Source organism: Oncorhynchus masou, chromosome 8, assembly GCF_036934945.1.
Source record: "Oncorhynchus masou masou isolate Uvic2021 chromosome 8, UVic_Omas_1.1, whole genome shotgun sequence".
Classification (NCBI taxonomy): domain Eukaryota; kingdom Metazoa; phylum Chordata; class Actinopteri; order Salmoniformes; family Salmonidae; genus Oncorhynchus; species Oncorhynchus masou.
In genome coordinates this window covers 29,991,552-30,013,805 of record NC_088219.1, presented here as the reverse complement: position 1 = coordinate 30,013,805, position 22,254 = coordinate 29,991,552, and the positions used below count along the sequence as shown (strand labels likewise).

General features: G+C 44.5%; 1 protein-coding gene across 3 annotated transcripts in view; it reads left to right on the top strand.

Moving 5' to 3' along the window:
* Nucleotides 1–22,254, top strand: part of LOC135544516 (RIMS-binding protein 2-like) — a 110,903-nt gene that overhangs the window by 76,499 nt on the left and 12,150 nt on the right. For all 3 annotated transcript variants that reach the window (XM_064972188.1, XM_064972187.1, XM_064972186.1), the window contains exons 6-12: nucleotides 5,266–5,370; nucleotides 10,214–10,264; nucleotides 16,424–16,628; nucleotides 17,430–17,581; nucleotides 17,970–18,049; nucleotides 20,194–20,303; nucleotides 21,271–22,086. In XM_064972188.1, the coding sequence (XP_064828260.1) occupies nucleotides 5,266–5,370; nucleotides 10,214–10,264; nucleotides 16,424–16,628; nucleotides 17,430–17,581; nucleotides 17,970–18,049; nucleotides 20,194–20,303; nucleotides 21,271–22,086 (1,519 nt within the window). The remainder of the gene's footprint in view (nucleotides 1–5,265; nucleotides 5,371–10,213; nucleotides 10,265–16,423; nucleotides 16,629–17,429; nucleotides 17,582–17,969; nucleotides 18,050–20,193; nucleotides 20,304–21,270; nucleotides 22,087–22,254) is intronic.

Below are 22,254 nucleotides of genomic sequence, written 5' to 3'. Positions count from 1 at the left end.
ATGTGTATGCCGAGGAACTTGAAGCTTTCCACCTTCTCCAAACTCGTTGATGTGGATAGAGGGGGGGGGGTGCTCCCTGTTTCCTTAAGTCCACGATCAGCTCCATTGTTTTGTTTACGTTGAGTGAGAGGTTATTTCCCTGGCACCACGCTCCCAGGGCCCTAACCTCCTCTCTGTAGGCTGTCTTGTCATTGTTGGTAATCTACTGTCTACTACTGTTGTGTTGTCTGCAAACTTGATGATTGAGTTGGAGGCATGCGTCATGGGTGAACAGAGAGTACAAGAGAGGGCTCAGAACGCACCCTTGTGGGGCCCCTGTGCTGAGGATCAGTGAAGAGGAGGTCTTGTTTCCTACCTTCACCACCTGGGGGTGGCCTGTCAGGAAGACCAGGACCGAGTTGCACAGGGCGGGGTTCAGACCCAGGGCCCCAAGCTTAATTATGAGCTTGGAGGGTACTATGATGTTGAATGCTGAGCTATAGTCAATGAACAGTGTTCTTACATAGTTATTCCTCTTGTCCAGATGGGATAGGGCAGTGTGCAGTGCAATGGCGATGGCATCGTCTGTGGATCTATTGGGACGGTAAGCAAATTGAAGTGGGTCTAGGGTGTCAGGTAAAGTAGAGGTGATATGATCCTTGACTAGTCTCTAACAGCACTTCATGATGACAGAAGTGAGTGCTACGGGGCTATAGTCATTTAGTTCAGTTGCCTTTGCTTTCTTAGGAATAGGAACAATGGTGGACATCTTGAAGTATGTGGGAACAGCAGACTGGGATAGGGAGAGATTGAATATGTCCATAAGCACTCCAGCCAGCTGGTCTGTCTGGCCCGGCAGCCTTGCGAGTGTTAACACTCTTAAATGTCTTACTCAAGTCGGCCACAGAGAAGGAGAGCCCAGTCATTAATAGCTTATCCGTGTCGGTGGCACAAAGCGGGCGAAGACGATGTTTAGCTTATCCGGAAGCAAGACGTCGACAAGGTGGCTGGTTTTCCCTTTGTAGTCCGTGATTGTCTGTAGACCCTGTCACATACATCTTGTGTCTGAGCAGTTGAATTTCGACTCCACTTTGTCTCTGTACTGACATTTTGCATGTTTGATTATTTTACAGTGGGAATAACTACACTGTTTGTATCCGGCCATATTCCCAGTCACCTTGCCATGGTTAAATGCGGTGGTTCGCACTTTCAGTTTTGCGTGAATGCTGCCATCTATCCACGGTTTCTGGTTTGGGTAGGTTTTAATAGTCACAGTGGTTCAACATCTCCTATACATTTCCTGATAAACTCAGTCACCGTTTCCGTGTATTCGAGAATGTTATTCTCAGAGGCTACCCGGAACATATCCCAGTCCACGTGATCAAAACAATCTTAAAGCATGGGTTCTGATTGTTTAGACCAGCGTTGAATAGTCCGTAGCACGGGTACTTCCTGTTTGAGTTTCTGCCTATATGGAGTCATGATCAAATTTGCTGAAGGGAGGGCCTTGTAGGCATTTCGAAAAGCTGAGTAGCAGTGGTCCAATGTTTTCTCAGAGCGAGTGCTACAGTCAATGTGTTGGTATTACTTCGGTAGCGTTTTCCTCAGGTTAGCTTTGTTAAAATCATCGGGTACTTTAAATGCTGCCACGTGATATTTGGTTTCCAACTTGCATAGAGTCCAGTGTAGTTATTTCAGGGCCATTGTGATATTGACTTGAGGGGGAATATACACGCCTGTGACTATAACCGAAGAGAATTCTTGTGGGATGTAATACGGTCAGCATTTGATTGTGAGGTATTCTATGTCGGGTGAACAAATGGACTTGAGTTTCTGTACATTATCACAATCACACCATGAGTAATTAATCATTAAACATACACCCCCGCCCTTCTCCTTCCCGGAGAGATCATTATTCCTGTCTGTGCGATGAACGGACTCAGACTATATATCACGAGAACCATGTTTCCTTGAAACAGAGTATGTTACAAGCCCTGATGTCTCTCTGGAAGGAGAGCCTCGCCCTGAGCTCGTAAACTTTATTATCCAGAAACTGAACAATAGCGAGTAATATACTCGGAGGCAGTGGGTGTTGTGCGCGCCTCCTTAGTCAGACTAGAAGTCCACTCCAAATACCTCTTCTCAGCCGAAGGTGTTTTGGATCAGCCTCTGAAATCAGTTCAATTGCCCAGGGGGGTACAAACAAGGGATCCAATTCGGGAAAGTCATATTCCTGGTCGTAATGCTGGTAATGCTGAGTTACCACCGCTCTGATATCCAAAAGTTATTTCCGGCTGTATGTAATAACACAAAAATAATTATGGGCTAAAAATGTAAGAAATAACACATATAAAGGAAAATATTGCATAGTTTCTTAGGAGCTAGAAGCACGGCTGCCCCAACTTGTCATGGCGCCGACAAAGGTACATGCCCTCCTATGAGAAAAATGCCCTTTTGATTGGTGACTATTTTAGTGTAATGATTTGATCATCAAGCAAGCTAATTTCTCAAACCCTTGAATGCTGGAAAATACCCTTCCTCGCCCTCCTGCTACCGTGAGTGCGCAGTGAGATGTCCTGTATGCAGAGCATATGGGTGCCTGGTGGCGAGTTGAGTAGTAGGCTACTTTGAAGTTGCATCTCTCACTGTCAGGGACTTGGAAGGGGGCAATTCGACTGTTTGTTGAGGCAGATGTCAGCAGCAGAAAATCTAATAAAGACTAGTTAAATCAGTATAGATAAATCAGTTATTTATCTACATTATATATACAAAAGAATGTAGACACACCTTCAAATTAGTGGATTCAACTATTTCAGCTATACCCGTTGCTGACAGGTCTATAAAACCGAGCACACAGCCATGTAATCTCTGTAGAAAATTTTAGCAGTAGAATTGCCTTTCTGAAGAGCTTAGTGAATTTCAACGTGGCACTGTCATAGGATGGCACCTTTCCAACAAGTAAGCACGTAAAATTTCTGCCCTGCTAGAGCTGCCCCAGTAAGTGCTGTTATTGTGAAGTGGAAACGGCTAGGAGCAACAACGGCTCAGCTAAGTGGTAGGCTACACAAGCTCATAGAACGTGACCGCCGAGTGCTAAAGCGCATACAAATCTGTCCTGGGTTGCAACACTCAATACCAATTTCCAAACTGCTACTGGAAGCAATGTCAGCACAAGAACTGCTCGTCGGGAGCTTCATGAAATGGGTCTCAATGGCGAGCAGCCGCACACGAGCCTAAAATCACCATGTGCAATGCCAAGCGTTGGCTGGAGTGATGAATCATGCTTCACCATCTGGCAGTCCGACGGACAAATCTGGGTTTGGCGGTTGCCATAAGAACGCTACCTGCCCAAATGCAGGTAGGAATGCATGGTGTCAACTGTAAAGTTGTAAAGTTTGGTGGAGTGGGAATAATGGTCTGGGGCTGTTCTTCATGTTTCGTGCAAGGCCTTTTAATTCCAGTGAAGGGAGATCTTAACTCTACAGCATACAATGACATTCTAGATGATTCTGTGCTTCCAACTTACTTTGTGGCAAAAGTTTTGGGAAGGACCTTTCTTGTTTCAGCATGACAATGCCCCAGTGCACATGGCGAGGTCCATACAGAAATGGCTTGTTGAGTTAGGTGTGGAAGAACATGACTGGCCTGCACAGAGCCCTGTCCTCAACCCCATCAAACAACTTTGGGATGAATTGGAACGCAGACTGCGAGCCAGGCCTAATCGCCCAACATCAGTGCTTGACCTCACTAATGCTCTTGTGGCTGAATGGAAGCAAGTCCTCGCAGCAATGTTCAAACATGTAGTGGAAAGCCTTCCTAGAAGAGTGGAGGCTGTTATAGCATCAAAGGGGGACCAACTCCATATTAATGCCAATGATTTTGGAATGAGAAGTTCGACAAGCAGGTGTCCACATACTTTTGGTCATTCAGCGTACATTAGCAATCAGCTAATGTCTCTGTGAACAGTAGCCTAGTGGTCCTAGCTTGGTTACAGTGTGTGATGACAGAGTGTGCTTTTGCACAGTATTTACGTATATGGTGAAAAAAATGGTTAATTCGACTATAGGAGCAGTAGTAAATTATGAATTTGGGGAGGAAGGTTTCACATTGAGCACTTGCCCCTCACAAGGAGCCTGGTGACAGTCCCTCAGTCACTGGAGTCCCCAGCAGAGCTTAAGACTCTGTGATTATGCAAAGAAGTGCCTGCTTAGCCCAAAGCCAGTAGGGGTGTCCGGGGTTATTCTTCCACTACAAAAAAAAGTAATTTCAGCAGCATGAATTTGGTACACTCTGAGATGAACTTTGAGAGATTAGAACATTGAGAGATTCAATCTTTTTTCATGTAATTTTTTCACAGCAGACACTGCCAGTACTCAATTACAGTTGCTACTGTGGGTCTCTCTGCTCTGGAACACTCTTTAGTCTCTGCTCTGGAACACTCTTTAGTCTCTGCTCTGGAACACTCTTTAGTCTCTACTCTGGAACACATGCATTTACAGTGTATTGCCAAAAACCACTCAACAATTACAAACATGGATTCTGACCTGTCTAATGAGCCAAGCTGATTAAAGAATACCACAGTACCCAAACAACCCCACTCTCTCCTAATCACACGCGCACACACGCGCACACACGCGCACACACACACACACACACACACACACACACACACACACACACACACACACACACACACACACACACACACACACACACACACACACACACACACACACACACACACACACACACACACACACACACACACACAGTGCAGTAATTAGAATCCCATAGCTGCTTTATGTTTTTAAACTCCAAGAATATGTCCCTAACTCCAATTCCTACCGGTGGCAGCGGCTCTTAACTCTGCAGATACAGTCATAATGACTCAGCTAATTTGGGAATGGCTAGATTTGGGTTTTGTGTTGGTGTCTCTGTGTGATGGATCACAGAAATCAGTGAGTCGGACTAGACGTAGTCAATACAGGTAGACAAATTTTATACCCACTGAATGAAAAATTAGATTTTTTTTATGTAATGTGTACTTTTTATGTATTGTGTATTTTTTATGTATTGTGTAGCTGCTACGGGTGCTGTAAAAGTGTTTGGACTGTTGTGTGATCATTCTATGAACCATTTGGAGATTTTAAAGGCATAGTTACATCACTATGACCATGAACTTACTGTGTTGTAGTATATAACCACATATTGAACATGTTGTGATATGATTGTGGTCTCCCGAGCATTTGACCATGTATTGACTGTGTTGTGACTTGTTCTCCACAGCATATGCGAGAGGCTGCAGAGAGGAGGCAGCAGTTGGAAGAGGAGCATGAGCAGGCCCTGGCTGTCCTCACCAACAAGCAGCAGGAGATTCACCTTCTGCAGAGGGTAAGCCCATAATAACCCACCTCGCCTCGGTCCTAGACTCCAACCACCATGACCACAGTATGACCACAGTGGTCACAAGACAAATCAAATTAAATCAACATTTATTTGTCACGTGCGCCGAATACAACAAGTGTAGACCTTACAGTGAAATGCTTTCTTACAGACCCTAACCAGCAGTGCAATATTTAAATAAAAAATAGCATAGATACCTCACACTGTTATCATGGTAATAGTGTGACAGCCTATAGGGAGGAAGTCAGAAATCTGGCCAGGTGGTGCCAGAATAACAACATATCCCTCAACGTAAACTAGACTAAGGAGATGATTGTGGACTACAGGAAAAGGAGGACCGAGCACGACCCCATTTTCATCGACGGGGCTGTAGTGGAGCAGGTTGAGAGCTTCAAGTTCCTTGGTGTCCACATCAACAACAAACTAGAATGGTCCAAACACACCAAGACAGTCGTGAAGAGGGCATGACAAAGCCTATTCCCCCTCAGGAAACTAAAAAGATTTGGCATGGTTGCTGAGATCCTCAAAAGGTTCAACAGCTGCAACATCGAGAGCATCCTAACCGGTTGCATCACTGCCTGGTACGGCAATTGCTCGGCCTCTGACCGCAAGGCACTACAGAGGGTAGTGCGTACGGCCCAGTACATCACTGGGGCTAAGATGCCTGCCATCCAGGACCTCTACACTAGGCGGTGTCAGAGGAAGGCCCTAAAAATTGTCAAAGACCCCAGCCACCACAGTCATAGACTGTTCTCTCTACTACTCCATGGCAAGCGGTACCGGAGTACCAAGTCTAGGACAAATAGGCTTCTCAACAGATTTTACCCCCCAGCCATAAGACTCCTGAACAGGTAATCAAATGGATACCCAGTCTATTTGCATTGTATGCTCCCTCCAACCCCTCTTTTACCCTGCTGCTACTCTCTGTTTATCATATATGCATAGTCGCTTCAACGATACATTCATATACATACTACCTCAATTGGCCCGACCAACCAGTGCTCCCGCACATGAGCTAACCAGGCGATCTGCATTGTGACCCACCACCCACCAACCCCTCTTTTACGCTACTGCTACTCTCTGTTCATGATATATGCATATTCATCATATACAGTGCCTTGCGAAAGTATTCGGCCCCCTTGAACTTTGCGACCTTTTGCCACATTTCAGGCTTCAAACATAAAGATATAAAACTGTATTTTTTTGTGAAGAATCAACAACAAGTGGGACACAATCATGAAGTGGAACGACATTTATTGGATATTTCAAACTTTTTTAACAAATCAAAAACTGAAAAAGTGGGCGTGCAAAATTATTCAGCCCCATTTACTTTCAGTGCAGCAAACTCTCTCCAGAAGTTCAGTGAGGATCTCTGAATTATCCAATGTTGACCTAAATAACTAATGATGATAAATACAATCCACCTGTGTGTAATCAAGTCTCCGTATAAATGCACCTGCACTGTGATAGACTCAGAGGTCCGTTAAAAGCGCAGAGAGCATAATGAAGAACAAGGAACACACCAGGCAGGTCCGAGATACTGTTGTGAAGAAGTTTAATGCCGGATTTGGATACAAAAATATTTCCCAAGCTTTAAATATCCCAAGGAGCACTGTGCAAGCGATAATATTGAAATGGAAGGAGTATCAGACCACTGCAAATCTACCAAGACCTGGCCGTCCCTCTAAACTTTCAGCTCATACAAGGAGAAGACTGATCAGAGATGCAGCCAAGAGGCCCATGATCACTCTGGATGAACTGCAGAGATCTACAGCTGAGGTGGGAGACTGTCCATAGGACAACAATCAGTCATATATTGCACAAATCTGGCCTTTATGGAAGAGTGGCAAGAAGAAAGCCATTTCTTAAAGATATCCATAAAAAGTGTTGTTTAAAGTTTGCCACAAGCCACCTGGGAGACACACCAAACATGTGGAAGAAGGTGCTCTGGTCAGATGAAACCAAAATTGAACTTTTTGGCAACAATGCAAAACGTTATGTTTGGCGTAAAAGCAACACAGCTCATCACCCTGAACACACCATACACACTGTCAAACATGGTGGTGGCAGCATCATGGTTTGGGCCTGCTTTTCTTCAGCAGGGACAGGGAAGATGGTTAAAATTGATGGGAAGATGGATGGAGCCAAATACAGGACCATTCTGGAATAAAGACCTGAGACTGGGACGGAGATTTGTCTTCCAACAAGACAATGATCCAAAACATAAAGCAAAATCTACAATGGGAATGGTTCAAAAATAAACATATCCAGGTGTTAGAATGGCCAAGTCAAAGTCCAGACCTGAATCCAATCGAGAATCTGTGGAAAGAACTGAAAACTGTTGTTCACAAATGCTCTCCATCCAACCTCACTGAGCTCGAGCTGTTTTGCAAGGAGGAATGGGAAAAAATTTCAGTCTCTCGATGTGCAAAACTGATAGAGACATACCCCAAGCGACTTACAGCTGTAATCGCAGCAAAAGGTGGCGCGACAAAGTATTAACTTAAGGAGCTGAATAATTTTGCACGGCCAATTTTTCAGTTTTTGATTTGTTAAAAAAGTTTGAAATATCCAATAAATGTTGTTCCACTTCATGATTGTGTCCCACTTGTCGTTGATTCTTCAGAAAAAAATACAGTTTTATATCTTTATGTTTGAAGCCTGAAATGTGGCAAAAGGTCGCAAAGTTCAAGGGGGCCGAATACTTTCGCAAGGCACTGTAATCAGTGGTCTCCTGTGATTGTCTGTCTCTATGGGCAGCAATAATCTGAGCCTCTAGAGAGCTGGGTGAATTCCTGTGTGTATGTGTTCTGTTCAGAGAGGAGCCATGACAGGCAATTAGCGCAAACTGCAAACACAGCACAGATCAGACTCCCCTGAGCCTAAACCGAGCACTTCACTTTAGAGAGACGCAGAGAGTGTGTGTCAGCTTCTGTGTCTGCACGTCTATCCGTGACTATCTGTGCTTCAATCCATGTGTTTGTATGCATCTGCCTCAGCGTGCTCGTTTGAGTCCTTGTCCTTCCTTTTTCTGTTTACTCCTTAACCTAATTTATTGTGCTGTGATTCCATTCAATTAGCAATTGCACAGATATTATCTCATTGGAGTAGAACAGTAGTTTGTCATTATCAATATCAAAGCCAATCTGGATGAAACAGATTGATTTCATGAGGCTTTTCTGATGCACCTCAGTTTCAGGTTTTTGTGTTGGAAGTCATCGCGCCCCCTTTGTTCTCCCCCAGTCTCCCCCGGTCCTCAGATAGCCCTCAGCTGTGAGGCATTAACTGCCTTCTCCTCCTCACGCTGTGCAGAGCTGACATCAGTTGTTGTTCAACTCAGACTGTCTATTCTACAGGTAACTACCAAAATAATTGAAACACCAACATAAAGTGTCTTAATAGGGCCTTTCGCCACCACATGTCAGAACAGCTTCAATACACCTTGGCATAGATTCTACAAGTGTCTGGAACTCTATTGGAGGAATGTGACACCATTCTTCCATGAGAAATTATATAATTTGGTGTTTTGTTGATGGTGGTGGAAAACGCTGGCTCCGATTCACTATAGAATCCACCCTCTCAATTGGGTTTCAATCTGGTGACTGAGACGGCCATGTCATATGGTTTACATTGTATTCATGCTCATTAAACCATTCAGTGACTGCTCATGCCCTGTGGATGGGGAATTGTCATCCTATGGGGGCATAGCCATAGTAGCCAAAATAATGGCCAAAATAATGCAATGGCCTGCCCAGCATTTTTATACATGACCCTAAGCATGATAGGGACACTGAATGCAGTCATCGACTACAGCTCAGCTGGGTCTCGACCCCGCCCTGTGCAACTGGGTACTGGACTTCCTGACGGGCCGCACCCAGGTTGTGAGGGTAGGTAACAGCATCTCCACCCCTCTGATCCTCAACACTGGGGCCCCACAAGGGTGCGTTCTGAGCCCTCTCCTGTACTCCCTGTTCACCCACGACTGCGTGGCCATGCACGCCTCCTCCTCCAACGACGAGACGGCCTACAGGGAGGAGGTGAGGGCCCTCGGAGTGTGGTGTCAGGAAAATAACCTCACACTCAACGTCAATAAAACAAAGGAGATGATCGTAGACTTCAAGAAACAGCAGAGGGAACACCCCCCTATCTACATCGACGGGACAGTAGTGGAGAGGATAGTAAGTTTTAAGTTACTTGGCGTACACATCACGGACAAACTGAATTGGTCCACTCACACAGACAGTGTGGTGAAGAAAGCGCAGCAGCGCCTCTTCAACCTCCGGAGGCTGAATAAATTCAGCTTGTCACCAAAAGCACTCTCAAACTTTTACAGATGCACAATCGAGAGCATCTTGTCGGGCTGTATCACCGCCTAGTATGGCAACTGCTCCGCCCACAACCGTAAGGCTCTCCAGAGGGTAGTGAGGTCTGCACAACGCATCACCGGGGGCAAGCTACCTGCGCTCCAGGACACCTACACCACCTGATGTCACAGGAAGGCCATAAAGATCATCAAGGACAACAACCACCCGAGCCATTTTGCTACACTCGCATTAACATCTGCTAACCATGTGTATGTGACCAATAAAATTTGATTTGATTTGATAGGATGTTTAATTGCTTAATTAACTCAGGAACCACACCTGTGTGGTAACACCTACTTTCAATATGCTGATCCCATTACTTTGGCAGTTACCTGTATATCTGCAGTGTACCAAGAGCTATGCCACTTGTATGTTTGATGTAACACTGACAGAGAGGTACTGTGCAGTGCTCACTGTGTCACCTGCAGGTCCTACAGTATATGACTGTGTTTCTGTGTTTTCTCAAGGCTCAGGTTAAAGCTGAGAAAGAGCATGAGGGAGCGGTCCACCTGTTAGAGGTAAGTGGACATGGAGGTCCGATGGGCAAAATGAGGATAGCTTCGGTGGCTGTTTTCAAAATGGCTGTCAATTGACTGATATGTGGTTTTGTTTGTATATGCAAGACACATTGATTGATGCATACTGTATGAAAAATACCTCCATTGTGTTGTTTGAATTCCACCAAATACATATTGCCTTTCATGAAAAGCTAGTTTTGAGGTCAGCCTGGTTCATCCCAGGTCATACTCCATACTGTATTTACACTGAACAACAAAAATGTAAATGCAACATGTGAATTGTACCAGACATTTTCCACATGCACAAAAAGCTAATTTCTCAAAAATGTTGTGCACAAATTTGTTAATATCGCTCTTAGTGAGCATGTATCCATTGCCAAAGATAATCCATCCACCTGACAGGTGAGGCATATCAAGAAGCTGATTAAACGGCATGATCATTACACAGGTGCACCTTGTGCAGGGGACAATAAGAGGCCCCTTTAACATTTGAAATTTTGTCGCACAACACAATGCCACAGATGTCTTACGTTTTGAGGGAGCTTGCAATTGGCATTCTGACTGTATGAATGTCCACCAGAGCTGTTGGCATTGAACGTTAATTTCTCTACCATAAGCTGCTTCCAACGTTGTGATAGAGAATTTGGTAGTGCGTCAGACCAAGACTTCCACATCCAGCTTCTTCCCCTGTGAGATCGTCTGGAGGGGGACTCATTCTGATTGGCTGGTCCTGGCACCCCAGTGGGTGGGCCTGGCTTCCAAGTTGGTGGGCCTATGCTGTCCCAGGCCCACCCATGGCTCCACCCCTGCCCAGTCATGTGAAAGCCATAGATTAGGGCCTAATGAATTTATTTTATTTGACTGATTTCCTTTATGAACTGTAAATCAGTAAAATCTTTGAAATTGTTGCATGTTGCATTTATATTTTTGTTCAGTATATATAGCTTTTTGAGGCTTTCGTTGAGTGGTGATTTTAGCTATAATGAGAATAGAACACTTTTACAGAGAGTTGGGTCAGCAAAACCTGCTCATAAACGCCCTCCTTTAGGACCGCTCAACATCGCCGTTGCTCAGGCTCAGAAGCTCTCATACCAGCCATGGGACTAATGGCTCCTAGAGAGACCTCTTTTACAGAAAAAATTCAGAGCCCAACCATCCAGATGATGAAACATCTACAGTGTAGAGGAGATGCATTAGGAGCACTGGCACTGTTCACATAGAACTCCAATAGCATGCTCAGTTACTGCGTTAAAACGAGTTAACCTAGAGAGGAGATGACACTAAGATTATCTAGGGACATGAGTATTGTTCCTTTCCATAATTTCTGGTTCTCAACACTGTCTTGGCTATGATTTTGGGTGTTTTTTATTTTATTTTTATATTTATTGTAAGTTACTTGATGCTCCCCATGGGGGACTCGTTCTTACTTGTTTTGTAAGGGTTCTCTTTTCTCATTTATTTACATGATTTTGCATGGATTACTGTATTACGTATGCATTGATCTCATATGGGGTAACAGTTTGATTTGGGTGTTTGTTTTCTCTCATCTTTGTTCAATGTCATTGTGTGTTTCTATGTGTGTCTTTTGTGTCTGAACAGAACCATTTGGACAAAATGCAGGTATTTATGTTTCCTACCCTGAAACATCTAGAATCCCCAATGTTCATCGTCTCCATTGTCACATTTGTCCTATAACCTTTAAATAGTCTCAGTGAATCACTCAGGCTCTAATTCACATTAGTGCATATGTTATAAAAGGTATGGTAATTAGGCAATGAAACGTACTAATGTCGTATTCAATTGAAGTATATCAGATGAACAGAGCCCAGTGCTGGTACTGCATCACACTATAGATCCTCTTTTGCCTCTGTACTCCAGTCCAAGGTTGTGTCCCAAATCACACCATATTCACTATATCCCTCAAACTCAACTCTGGACCTCCAAGCCAGTTCCACTGCATTTTATAATTGTTCCACTCTAATCAGGGACTGATTTAGACCTGGGACACCAGGTGGTGGCAATTAATTATCAGGTAGAACAGAAAACCAGCAGGCTCCGGACCTCATAGGGTAAGAGTTGATTACCCCTGCCGTATATGGTGCACTACTTATGACCAGGGCCCATAGGGCTCTATAGTAGTCTACTATACAGTGGCTTGCAAAAGTATTCACCCCTACTTGGCATTATTCCTAGAGTATTTTGTTGCCTTACAACCTGGAGTTAAAATGTATTTTTTTTTTTTTTTTTTTGGGGGGGGGGTAGTATCATTTGATTTACACAACATGCTTACCACTTTGAAGATGCAAGATATCTTTTGGGGGTGAAACAAACAAGAAATAATACAAAAAAAATGAAAACTCGAATGTGCATAACTATTCACCCCCCCAAAGTCAATACTTTGTAGAGACACCTTTTGTAGCAATTACAGCTGCAAGTCTCTTGGGGTATGTCTCTATAAGCTTGGCACCTCTTCAAAGGGGGAGACACCCTGGACCCAAACTGTTACAGACCTATATCCATCCTGCCCTGCCTATCTAAGGTCTTTGAAAGCCAAGTCAACAAACAGGTCACTGACCATCTCGAATCACACCGTACCTTCTCCGCTGTGCAATCGGGTTTCCGAGCCGGTCACGGGTGCACCTCAGCCACGCCATATTCTTATCGGCAGACCCAGTAGCCTTGGTTTCTCTGATGACTGCCTTGCCTGGTTCACCAACTACTTTGCAGACAGAGTGCAGTGTGTCAAATCGGAGGGCATGCTGTCCGGTCCTCTGGCAGTCTCTATGGGGGTGCCACAGGGCTCAATTCTCGGGGCGAATCTTTTCTCTATATATATCAATGATGTTGCTCTTGCTGCAGGCGATTCCCTGATCCACCTCTACGCAGACGACACCATTCTATATACTTCCGGCCTGTCCTTGGACACTGTGCTATCTAACCTCCAAACAAGCTTCAATGCCATACAACACTCCTTCCGTGGCCTCCAACTGCTCTTAAACGCTAGTAAAACCAAATGTATACTTTTCAACCGTTCGCTGCCTGCACCTGCACCTGCACGCCTGACTAGTATCACCACCCTGGATGGTTCCGACCTTGAATATGTGGACATCTATAAGTACCTAGGTGTCTGGCTTGACTGTAAACTCTCCTTCCAGACTCATATCAAACATCTCCAATCGAAAATCAAATCCAGAATCGGCTTTCTATTCCGCAACAAAGCCTCCTTCACTCATGCCGCCAAACTTACCCTAGTAAAACTGACTATCCTACCGATCCTCGACTTCGGCGGCGTCATCTACAAAATAGCTTTCAACACTCTACTCAGCAAACTGGATGCAGTTTATCACAGTGCCATCCGTTTTGTCACTAAAGCACCTTATACCACCCACCACTGCGACTTGTATGCTCTAGTCGGCTGGCCCTCGCTCCATATTCGTTGCCAGACCCACTGGTTCCAGGTCATCTACGAGTCCATGCTAGGTAAAGCTCCGCCTTATCTCAGTTCACTGGTCACGATGGCAACACCCACCCGTAGCATGCGCTCCAGCAGGTGTATCTCACTGATCATCCCTAAAGCTAACACCTCATTTGGCCGCCTTTCGTTCCAGTTTTCTGCTGCCTGTGACTGGAACGAATTGCAGAAATCGCTGAAGTTGGAGACTTTTATCTCCCTCACCAACTTCAAACATCTGCTATCTGAGCAGCTAACCGATCACTGCAGCTGTACATAGTCTTATCGGTAAATAGCCCACCCAATTATACCTACCTCATCTCCATACTTTTTTTATTTATTCACTTTTCTGCTCTTTTGCACATCAATATCTCTACCTGTACATGACCATCTGATCATTTATCACTCCAGTGTTAATCTGCAAAACTGTAATTATTTGCCTACCTCCACATGCCTTTTGCACACAATGTATACAGACCCTTTTTTTCTACTGTGTTATTGACTTGTTTATTGTTTACTCAATGTGTAACTCTGTGTTGTCTGTTCACACTGCTATGCTTTATCTTTGCCAGGTCGCAGTTGCAAATGAGAACTTGTTCTCAACTAGCCTACCTGGTTAAATAAAGGTGAAATAAAAAAATAAAAATAAATAAAACATCTAGTCACTGGGATTTTTGCTCATTCTTTAAGGCAAAACTGCTCCGGCTCCTTCAAGTTGGATGGGTTCTGCTGGTGTACAGCAATATTTAAGTCACACCACAGATTCTCAATTGGATTGAGGTCTGGGCTTTGACTAGGCCAAGACATTTAAATGTTTCCCCTTAAACCACTCAAGTGTTGCTTTAGCAGTATGCTTAGGGTCATTGCTGGAAGGTGAACCTCTGTCCCAGTCTCAAATCTCTGGAAGACTGAAACAGGTTTCCCTCAATAATTTCCCTGTATTTAGCGCAGTCCATCATTCCTTCAATTCTGACCAGTTTCCTAGTCCCTGCCGATGAAAAACATCCCAACAGCATGATGCTGCCACCACCATGCTTCGCGCCAGACATAGCGTTTTCCTTGATGGCCAAAAAGCTACATTTTAGTCTCATCTAACCAGAGTATATTCTTCCATATGTTTGGGGAGTCTCCCACATGCCTTTTGACGAACACCAAACATGTTTGCTTATTTTTTTCTTTAAGCAATGGCTTTTTTTCTTGCCACTCTTCCGTAAACCCGACTCTGTGGAGTGTATGGCTTAATAAAAGTGTTCCTATGGACAGATACTCCAATCTCTGCTGTGGAGCTTTGCAGCTCCTTCAGTGTTATCTTTGTTCCCTTTGTTGCCTCTCTGATTAATGCCCTCCTTGCCTGGTCCATGAATTTTGGTGGGCGGGCCTCTCTTGGCAGGTTTGTTGTGGTGCCATATTCTTTCCATTTTTTAATAATGGATTTAATGGTGGTCCATGGGATGTTCAAAGTTTCTGATATTTCTTTATAACCCAACCCTGATCTGTACTTCTCCTCAACTTTGTCCCTGACCAGTTTGGAGAGCTCCTTGGTCTTCATGGTGCCGCTTGCTTGGTGGTGCCCCTTGCTTGTGGTGTTGTAGACTCTGGGGCCTTTCAAAGCAGGTGTATATATACTGAGATCACGTGACAGATCATGTGACACTTAAGATTCCACACAGGTGGACTTTATTTAACTAATTATGTGACTTATGAAGGTAATTGGTTGCACCAGATCTTATTTAGGGACTTCATAGAAAAGGGGATGAATAGATATGCAAGCACCACTTTTCCGTTTTATATTTTTATAATTTTTTGAAACAAGTAATTTTTTTAAATTCACTATTTTGTGTCTGTTTATTACACAAACTCCAAATAAAAATCAATTTAAATGACAGGTTGTAATGCAACAAAATAGGAAAAATGCCAAGGGGGGTGAATACTTTTGCAAAGCACTGTATAGGGAATATGGTGCCATTTGGGATGAATACCAGATGTCCTGTAAGATCTAAGCACATTTGAATTCCTTGTTTCTTTTTTTAACCAATCAGACCAAAGTAGTGGCTCCCCGATGGCTGTTCATTCATCCTCCGTTTCTGTATCTCAGTCCTTCTTGAGTGTTCTGAATCTGAAGTATTCTGACTCTCTAGTTTTATCGCTGGGTGAAACCAACTTTCCTCGTGACTAGGACCCTGGCTTGCTTTATCTCTTACTGTGCAGGCCATGGTGTTTCAGTCTTGTAGCTTTCAGAGAAAACCCAAAGGTTGTTAACTCAAGGCTCTAAATGTAATCTCGGAGCTGCTTAGATAATGTCTTTAAAGTACATACTTTTATAAGCCTCTTAACTCGTCACACTGCTTGGCTTTGTTATCGAAGTGTATCAGCGTTGCACAGCCTCTACTTCCAGATCCTTTGATTACTCGGCAGGCAGTGTTTTTGATATGAATGAGCTGTTCTAAGCTAGAAATGGCTCTTTTGGGATCCCGTGCCATAATTGGTTCAGCTTGCAATCTGCAGCACCAGTAAAGGATTTAAGCCAATGATTAGTTTAACTCATGTCCATGTTGTGGTATATTACTAACGTGTTATTAACATAAAACATGCATTGCAATTTAGTATATCCTGTTCTAAAGATTTGCTACATAGGAGCACAGAAACCCTCCTTCCATTGACCGTTTGTGTCTATCTCTCTCTCCTCCACACATCCCTGTTTACGGAAGGTCAAGGTTCGCGACCTGGAGCTGAAATGCAGGTCACAGACTGAACAGTTTGGCCAGCTGTCCAAGGACCTGGACGATTTCCGTCTGGAGGCGGATACTGTAGACATCCTCAGCACTGAGCCTTTCTCCAAACACAACGTTCCCTTTCGCCCAGAAAATAAACTCTCTCAAATCCTCAACGGACTGGCAGCCCAGGCAGGGAAAGGTGAGCACTCCCAACTCCCAACCCTGCCCACTGTGAGAACATTATGGTGTTAGAAGACATAGATATGAAGCAGAAAAGTGCTTATCACTAGAGAATAAAAGTATATACATCATGTCTGGCATTTGATTCAAACAGTGTATCTCATCAATCAAAACCAAAAGACAGTTCTGAAAGTCTATGTGCACAGTCTATGTCAGTCATTATGCCTGGGTAATTAATTAATTCAAAATTGAATGAGACAGTCGTTTAATCTAGTTGTCACAACAATGACCTTTGCCAGAACCCTGTGGGGTGAGGTTGGGAGAGTGGGAGAAAGAGAGGGAAAGTTGGCAACTAAACGGCCTGGTGTGAGTCACAGTAAGGCACCTCTTTCCCTTCAGTCCATCTCAGCAGAACAGGCTTCAAGGCCAGTTTGGATCACAGGAAATGGAAGAAATGCTGCTCAATGACACAGCTCATCTGTAGCATAATGAACCAAATCCAAACACCAAGAATTCAAATGTTATATTTTTGTCTAAGAGGGGAAATTACCTAGGCATGGCTTTGTGTAGGTGTGTGGCTGCTAGAACTCTGTGATGGTAGAGTCCCGTTCCGTGTCAGTTATGTCTTCAGAGAGTAGAGAGTGTTAAGCATCAGAGAAATGCCTTGCAGAATTCTCAGGCAGAGAGCAGAGCCAGGTGCTGGCCATAAAGAGTGTTTGCTGTGTACTCCCCTGAACAGGAAATCAATAGCTGTGCCATGAATGAGAGCAGAAGGAATGACAGATGCTCTTTATTTGGTGTGGAAATCGATGTTTCCCAGGCGATGAGAGCTCGACAAACACTCGGCTGATATCCAAGTTCCTCCGCCCACTGCAGATCGGAGACAGAGATAGGCCGGAACTGCTGTCTGTCAATCCTTCCACCGTGACAACGAGCTGCCCCAGCAGCCCGCGACGGGTGACTCCCTCAGAGGTGGGTCCTGCGCTCATCTCTTCTCATACAGAGACACAGTCCCATTGCTAAAGCATAAGGGTGCTATTGCTCAAGAGATGGGCTATTCATGGACGAGCTGTATACTTGCACTTGATAGCCATCAGCTGAGCAATAGCTGTAAAACCAATTGGTTTAGCACCAGACAGCGACATGAGTCTCCTGTGGCAATTGTCAGACAGTAGAACTAGATAGTATACGAGTGCTGAGAAGTTTTTCTGTGTCAGATCAGTCATTCCACTGGAGTCATAATTATGAGTGGCTGTGATAATAAGCAAAGCCATTGTGTTTGAATTGGTTTGAATTGGATCAGAGTTATGGTATTTAGATGCAACTCTGTGATTGCTTCCCTGCCCGTGTGTTTCCCAAGATGGAGGATGAGATCCGTCGTGCACCCAGGTCCAAGCCTCGCTACACTGGCACAGTCCGTCTATGCACTGCCCGCTACAGGTGAGACCAGTGGGTCTGTCACACAACACCTGGGAAAGCTGAATCACGTATAGCTTGCTGACACCGAGCAGCGCCAGAAATCCACACATAACACTCTAGACCAGTGCTAGATCACTAAGCACCCCCACATGCACATCAGAAGCACTATTTTAGCACTATTTTCTCCATAAACATATTGTAGTATATATTGTAGTCAGGAGCACATCTACAGTAACAGTCAAAAGTTGACACACCTACTCATTGAAGTGTTTTTCTTTATACGTACTATTTTCTACATTGTAGAAGGTGCAGTTAGCGTTTCTACATTGTAGAAAATAGTGAAGACACCATAACCATGAAATAACACATGAAATCACGTAGTAACCAAAAAAGTGTTAATTAAACAAATCAAAATATGTTTTAGATTTTAGATTCTTCAAAGTAGCCACCTTTTGCCTTGATGACAGCTTTGCACACTCTTGGCATTCTCTCAACCAGCTTCACCTGGAATGCTTTTCCAACAGTCTTGAAGGAGTTCCCACATATGTTGAGCAGCTGTTGGCTGCTTTTCCTTCAATCTGCAGTCCAACTCAACCTGATCCATCTCAATTGGGTTGAGGTCGGGTGATTGTGAAGGTCAAGTCATCTGATGCAGCACTCCATCACTCTCCTTCTTGGTCAAATAGCCCTTACACAGCCTGAAGGTGTGTTGGGTCATTGTCCTACTAAAAAACAAATGATAGTCACACTAAGCAAGAAACAAATGAAATGGAGTATCACTGCAGAATACTGTGGTAGCCATGATGGTTAAGTGTTCCTTGAATTCTAAATAAATCACTGCCAATTTTACCAGCAAAGCACCCCCACACCATCACAGCTCCTCTTCCATGCTTCACGGTGGGAACCACACATGCAGAGTTCATCCGTTTACCTATTTGCGTCTCACAAAGACAAGGCGCTTGGAACTAAATATCTCAAATTTGGACTCATCAGACCAAAGGACAGATTTTCACCGGTCTAATGTCCATTACTTGTTTCTTGGCCCAAGCAAGTTTCTTCTTATAATTGGTGTACTTCAGCAGTGTTTTTTGCAGCAATTCCACCATAAAGGCCTGATTCAAGCAGTCTTGAATAAGTGGATGTTGAAATGTGTTTGTTACTTCAACTCTGTAAAGCATTTATTTAGGCTGCAATCTAAATCAAATCAAATTTATTTATATAGCCCTTTGTACATCAGCTGATATCTCAAAGTGCTGTACAGAAACCCAGCCTAAAACCCCAAACAGCAAGCAATGCAGGTGTTGAAGCTCGTTGGCTAAGAACAACTCCCTAGAAAGGCCAAAACCTAGGAAGAAACCTAGAGAGTAACCAGGCTATGAGGGATGGCCAGTCCTCTTCTGGCTGTGCCTGGTGGAGATTATAACAGAACATGGCCAAGATGTTCAAATGTTCATAAATGACCAGCATGGTCAAAGAATAGGTCTGGGACAGGTAGCACGTCCGGTGAACAGGTCAATCTGAGGTGCAGTTAGCGTATCCTCTACAGCAGAGATAACTCTGGGTCTTCCTTTCCTGTGGCGGTCCTCATGAGAGCCAGTTTCATTATAGCGCTTGATGGTTTTTGTGACTGCACTTGAAGAAACTTTCAAAGTTCTGAAATGTTCCGCATTGACTGACCTTCATGTCTTCAAGTAACGATGGACTGTTGTTTCTCTTTGCTTATTTGAGCTGTTCTTGCCATAATATGGACTTGGTCTTTTACCAAATAGGGCTATCTTCTGTATACCTTGTCACAACACAACTGATTGGCTCAAACAAATTAAGAAGGAAATAAATTCCACAAAGTAACTTTTAACGAGGCACACCTGTTAATTTAAATAAATTCTAGGTGATGCTGGTTGAGAGAATGCCAAGTGTGCAAAGCTGTCATCAAGGCAAAGGGTGGCTACTGTGAAGAATCTCAAATATAACATATGTTTTATTTGTTTAAAACTTTTTTGGTTATTACATGATTCCATATGTGTTATTTCATAGTTTTGATGTCTTCACTATTATTGTACAATGTAGAAAATAGTAAAATTAAGAAAAACTCTAGAATGAGTTGGTTTGATCAAACTTGACTGGTACCGTATGTTGAACCCTCCTCTCTCCTCTCTCTTGTGTAGTTACAACCCTTATGATGGGCCTAATGAGCACCCAGAGGCAGAGCTCCCCCTGGTGGCTGGGAAGTACCTGTATGTGTATGGCACAATGGATGACGACGGCTTCTACGAAGGTGAGAGGGAATCCAGGGTTACTACACACTTCACCACTAGCATCAGTAGCAACATATGCAATCTCATTAGCATTATGAAGGCTTTTCAATCCATGGCTACGCTAATCCTCCTAGCATCCCTGGCCCAGACTTCAGCCTGCTTCAGCAGCTCTGGTGAGTCATCACTAGCTGCCATTGTTGGTGGTGGGTGAGATTGCCTAGTGTTAGCCTAGCCTGGCTGTTTGGAGATGGATGATTGTATTTACCACAGGGATACTGGGGCTCAGACCAAGCTGTTGTCAAGATGCAGCCTGATCCCCGTAGCTAGAAGGCTAATCCGGCAACAGGCCTCTGATTAATCACAGACATATTCCCCTGCAGATGGAGAGCCATCTAGGGCCTCCCAGCCTCACAGACGTACTGACTGGAATTACGAGATAGAGAGGGAGAGGACAGTTAGGCTGTCTTTGAAAAGCAAGTACAGTACTGATGAGAGAAAGAGGTTGGTGGTCACTATAATGAACTGGGTGCGATTTCATACACACCCTCTACATTGTGCAGAAATAGTTTTTTTCACCCCCTGCACTTCCTGGAGAAATTGATGACATCATATCCTTACCTTCTCTGTTTGATTCAAGAGAACTGTCCCAACCTTGGGGACGGGCACCACAGAGTTTCTCTTTCCACACCAGTAGTACACTTACAGTTAACACTTGCATTGAATCACAAGGGCTCTAGTCATTATTATTATTATTTTTTTTTCACTAATGGGATGGTCTATTTTTAGCTGATGGTAACATTTGCAGCAGGCATCATTAAAGGCTTGAGCGTTCCATAGATTCCCCCTGAGACAGCTGTGCGAGACTGGTGTCTTTACCTTCAGTCTGAGGTGTATCAGAACAGAATTTGAAGACATTTGGTTGTGAGTATGAATTTTGTTGATAATAAAGTAAGCATCTCTTTCTGTCTCTGTCTTTGTGTGCTCCAGGGGAGCTGCTGGATGGCCAGCGAGGACTGGTCCCCTCCAACTTTGTGGAGTTTGTCCAAGACAAGGAGAAAACATCCATCCAGCCAGGGGACATAGGGGAGGACCTGGGCTCTCTGGACAATACCTCCCTGGGTCTAATGGGGGCCGATGGAGGGCCCCCTCAGGATGGGCTACTGGGCTCCACCAACCCACTGGGCCCCTGCAGCAACGGCACAGGGATCCTGGATCCTGAGGATCTGTCTGATGACATTGTGCCTTACCCCCGGAGGATCACCCTAATCAAGCAGTTGGCCCGTAGCGTCATTGTGGCCTGGGAGCCCCCCATGGTGACTCTGGGCTGGGGAAACATCAGCTGCTACAACGTGCTGGTGGATGGTGAGGTGCGTGCCAGCGTGCCCTACGGGGACAGGACCAAGTCTTTGTTGGAGAAGCTGGATCTGGACACGTATACGCACCGCGTGTCCGTGCAGAGTGTGACAGACAGGGGACTGTCGGACGAGTTACGCTGCACCCTGATGGTTGGAGCCAACGTGGTGGTCGCGCCATATGGCCTGCGTGTGGACGACATCCTGCGCGACTCGGCCGAGCTCTCCTGGTTGCCCAGCAACAGTAACTATGGGCACACGGTGTTCCTGGATGGGGCGGAGCATTCGGTGGTGCGGCCGGGGAGGTACAGGCTGCGCTTCGTCAACCTCAAGGCCATGACGGTGTACAAGGTGAGGGTGGTGGCCCGGCCACACCAGGTGCCATGGCAACTGCTCATGGAGCAGAGGGAGAAGAAGGAGACTGCTGTGGAGTTCTGCACACAAGCTGCTGGTGAGGCTTGGTTCTTCTTAAGTCTACCTCTATATTTTGTCCAACATATGTTATGTATTATTTTGTCCAATACATTGTTTTTTCTGACATCTATAATGTGTTAGGGAAAGGTTGGATAGAAGTCCATTGGACTTAAGATATAGACCATTAAGATAGATAGATAACTCG